This window comes from Dipodomys ordii, unplaced genomic scaffold (genome assembly GCF_000151885.1).
Source record: "Dipodomys ordii isolate 6190 unplaced genomic scaffold, Dord_2.0 Scaffold277, whole genome shotgun sequence".
In the NCBI taxonomy this organism is placed as follows: domain Eukaryota; kingdom Metazoa; phylum Chordata; class Mammalia; order Rodentia; family Heteromyidae; genus Dipodomys; species Dipodomys ordii.
The window spans coordinates 296,078-299,446 of NW_012267493.1; the positions used below are offsets into that span (position 1 = coordinate 296,078).

The 3,369-nt window shown below is 42.1% G+C and overlaps 1 gene segment (V, D, J or C); it reads right to left on the reverse strand.

Moving 5' to 3' along the window:
• Positions 1-950: 950 nt before the first annotated feature.
• Positions 951-1,483, reverse strand: LOC106001237. The segment is given in 2 exon segments: positions 951-1,273; positions 1,395-1,483. Coding segments are annotated over 2 exon segments (378 nt in total).
• Positions 1,484-3,369: the final 1,886 nt, after the last annotated feature.

The following is a 3,369-nucleotide window of genomic DNA, read 5'->3' on the forward strand; positions in this document are numbered from 1 at the left end:
GATTCCTACAGTGAAGCAATTGGTTTTTAACAAAAATAGTTTGCAATGAACCACTCAAAAAATTTTTGGCATACAACCCAAGTACTTATATTCATCAGCAACTCATACTTTTTTCGGTCACTCATGGAGCTTGAAGTCAAGGCTAGCACTCTCCACTTTGAGCCACATGACCTCTTCTGATTTTCCAGTGACAATTGGAGATAAGAGTCTCATGGACTTTCCTGCTGACATCCTCAGATGTCAGCCTTCTGAGTAGCTAGGATTTACAGGCATGAGCCACCCACTCAAGACTATTCACACTCTTAATGACTGTTGATATGACTGGAGCTCTTGTGTTTCAGGTCACTCAGTTTTCCTCTGACATGGATTTTGTTAGATCTTTCATAGTGGCCAAAGAGTCACTTCGAGCATTCATAAGCAACATCTAGACAATGAAATGTACTCTGTTACCTTTTGTACCTAAAATTGTACTCTGGTTCTCGAAATGCAATAAGAAAAGTTAAAAGTAACTGGAAAAAAGAAGAAAAGACGTGAAGCAGAAAAATGAAGTGGCAAGCTGTCTTTACTTGCTGATGAAATTTATGCATAAATTATTTAAAAATCTCAAAATAAAAGTTTTGAAATAACTTTGAAGTGTCCCTGTGCACATGGTGAATATCTGTTCAAGATGAAAAGAAACCTGAATAAAGGCAAAGTATTTCCATGTTTATAGTCTGCAATGTCATTTTAATATAGTCTGAAATGTCATTTTAATATTTCAATCATCAGCCCAGTGCCAGTATTGACCATCTATAATTACACTTATTCCAAAGATTGAGACAAAGATGCTTGCTGGTCCAGGATAGCCTGGGCAGGACCCTGTCCTATGATTCTAGGACAGCTCTTGCAAGAGGAAGCATGAAGAAAGCAGCTGGGGCAGCCCAGGCTCACACTTCTGCTTCCCTGGAGGTTTATGTTATGCCTTGTATCACTGTGGGTGGGATATTATAATACTGTTGACAGTAATAAGTGGCAATGTCTTCAGGCTGCAGGCTACTGATGGTGAGAGTGAACTCTGTCCCAGAACCACTGCCACTAAATCTGGAGGGGATCCCGGATTGTAAATTGTTTGCACCATAGATCAGGAGCTTTGGTGCTCCCCCTGGTTTCTGCTGGTACCAGCTTAACCCATTGCTAATGCCCTGACTGGCCCGGCAAGTGATGGAGACTCTATCTCCAGAAGATGCAGACAAAGTGGATGGAGACTGGATCATCTGGATGTCACATCTGGTACCTGCCATTGGAAAAGTAATAAGTTTACATAGAATCAAGCATGTTATAAGAAAGCTTCATAAACAGCCAAGCACCACTGACTACAGCATACTGAGGAAACCCTCAGCGTAGTCTTTCCTTACCTGTAATCCAGAGCAGCAGGAGCCCCAGGAACTGAGCAGGGGCCTTCATGTCCATGCTGTGTGCTGACTAGGACTGACTCCTGCCCAGGATGGGAGCAGCTTTCAAGAACTGCTCAGGGCAGTTGGCTGTGCTCTGGGCATATGCAAATGAGTAGGGGTTGGAAGGGGCCAGCGCAGCTGCGTCAGCATGCCAGATTTCAGTATCTCAGCCCAGACATGAAGCCCCAGATACAAAAAAAACCATACCAGGGTAGCAATGTTGTGCCTGAAGAGAATGTTTCTCTCTGGGGTTCAGGGGACAGAATGCCTCTCTGGTTGAATACAATGAACTTCAATTTATACATGGGTCATGACACACTTTTCGTGATAGCATTTTATCTAAGTCAATTTTTCAAGAAAAAACGGTTCCAAAATGTAGAATTAATAATTGAGATCAGATTTTCTAAGTCTTTGGTTTCCTTGAACCCGTTTGTTAATCATGGACACAATCATTGAATTACACAAGCTATGTGTGTATGTAGGTTGATAGAGCGATTGAGAGTTAAATAACTAGATGATAGACAAGTATCAATTAAGACTTAATGAAAGACAATGAAAAGTATGAAATTAAAGTATGTGTAGTATTGTGCTATGGTGTACAATGTTCAGGATAGCCATTGGGTTTTTCTATCAACTCCATGTTGCTGTCCTCTGTTTCTGAAGGCACTTTCCCACCACCATCATCCAGTAGACTTAACATCAGACATTGGCTCTCTGTATACTGAAAGGACCTGGCTACAGGCATAGCTTTATTATCATTGTACATTTCTGAGCTGCAAGTCTCCTAAAATCTTGATGACATTCATGCCTTATTGTTCTTAATCCAAGTTATTCCTCCTCAGAACCTGAGCTATTCTCAAAACCAAGGCTGAAGTAAACTTCAATTTACTCTGCCTCTCAAAACTGTAAATTCCTACAGTACCTCCCATTTAATGGAATTTGTAATTAAAGAAGTTTTCAGTGATTGAATTTACAGTTTATGATATAAACAAGCTCTGAAAGGATGACATGTCACATAGTGAAGTGTGAAAAGGGACACTGGAGCTGCGAAACCCAGAGAAGACAAGGGAAAATGCCACAGGAGAAAAATCCAGAGTACGATGAGGAAGGCTCCCACCTGGAATCCAGCATGTGAGGAAGCTGTGAATCCTAGTGCTGGATGTCACAACTGGGAAGACACAGACAGGACATTTGCTTGACAATGAATTCACCATCTTATTGTGAGTCCAAGCAGTTGCTACAGGTGCACAAAGATAACACTGCTCCCCAAAGGCCAGTAGCTCACAGACCAGGCATTGCCAAAGTCAGACTCCATCTGTACCAGGCCCTACATGACAGGTTCCTATAGCACCTCTGCTAACTGAAGTATTTCACACACTATTGGAGCAAAGCAGATTATAGAAATAAATTCATGTTTTCCTTTCCCCCCTCCACATAATGAGTAGAGCTTTGATGCTGGACCTAGCTTATGGTAAACATGCACTCCTGGTGCAGACAAGGTCTCTAGATTGTCATTCCTCTGACATGGGTTTGAGAGAAGAACAATTAGAGGAATAGCTCTCAGTTGCAGGTGGAAGAAGTGTGGATATGAGGATGGAGAGAGAATCACCCACTAATTGTGAAATAACAGTCAGTCCTGGGCTGGGAATGTGGCTATGTGGTAGAGTGCTTGCCTAGTATGCATGAAGCCCTCTGTTCAATTCCTCAGTACCACATACACAGAAAAAGCCAGAAGTGGTGCTGTGACTCAAGTGGGAGAGCACTCACCTTGAGCACAGAGAGGCTGAGGGATAGCATCCATTCCCTAAGTTCAAGTACAGGACTGGCAAAAAAAAGACAGTCAGTACCAGAGAACTAATGTGGAGTAAGCCAGACCCAAGGAAATATAGGTCCCATGGTTTCCCTCATTTATAATAATTAGTATATGTGCAGGATA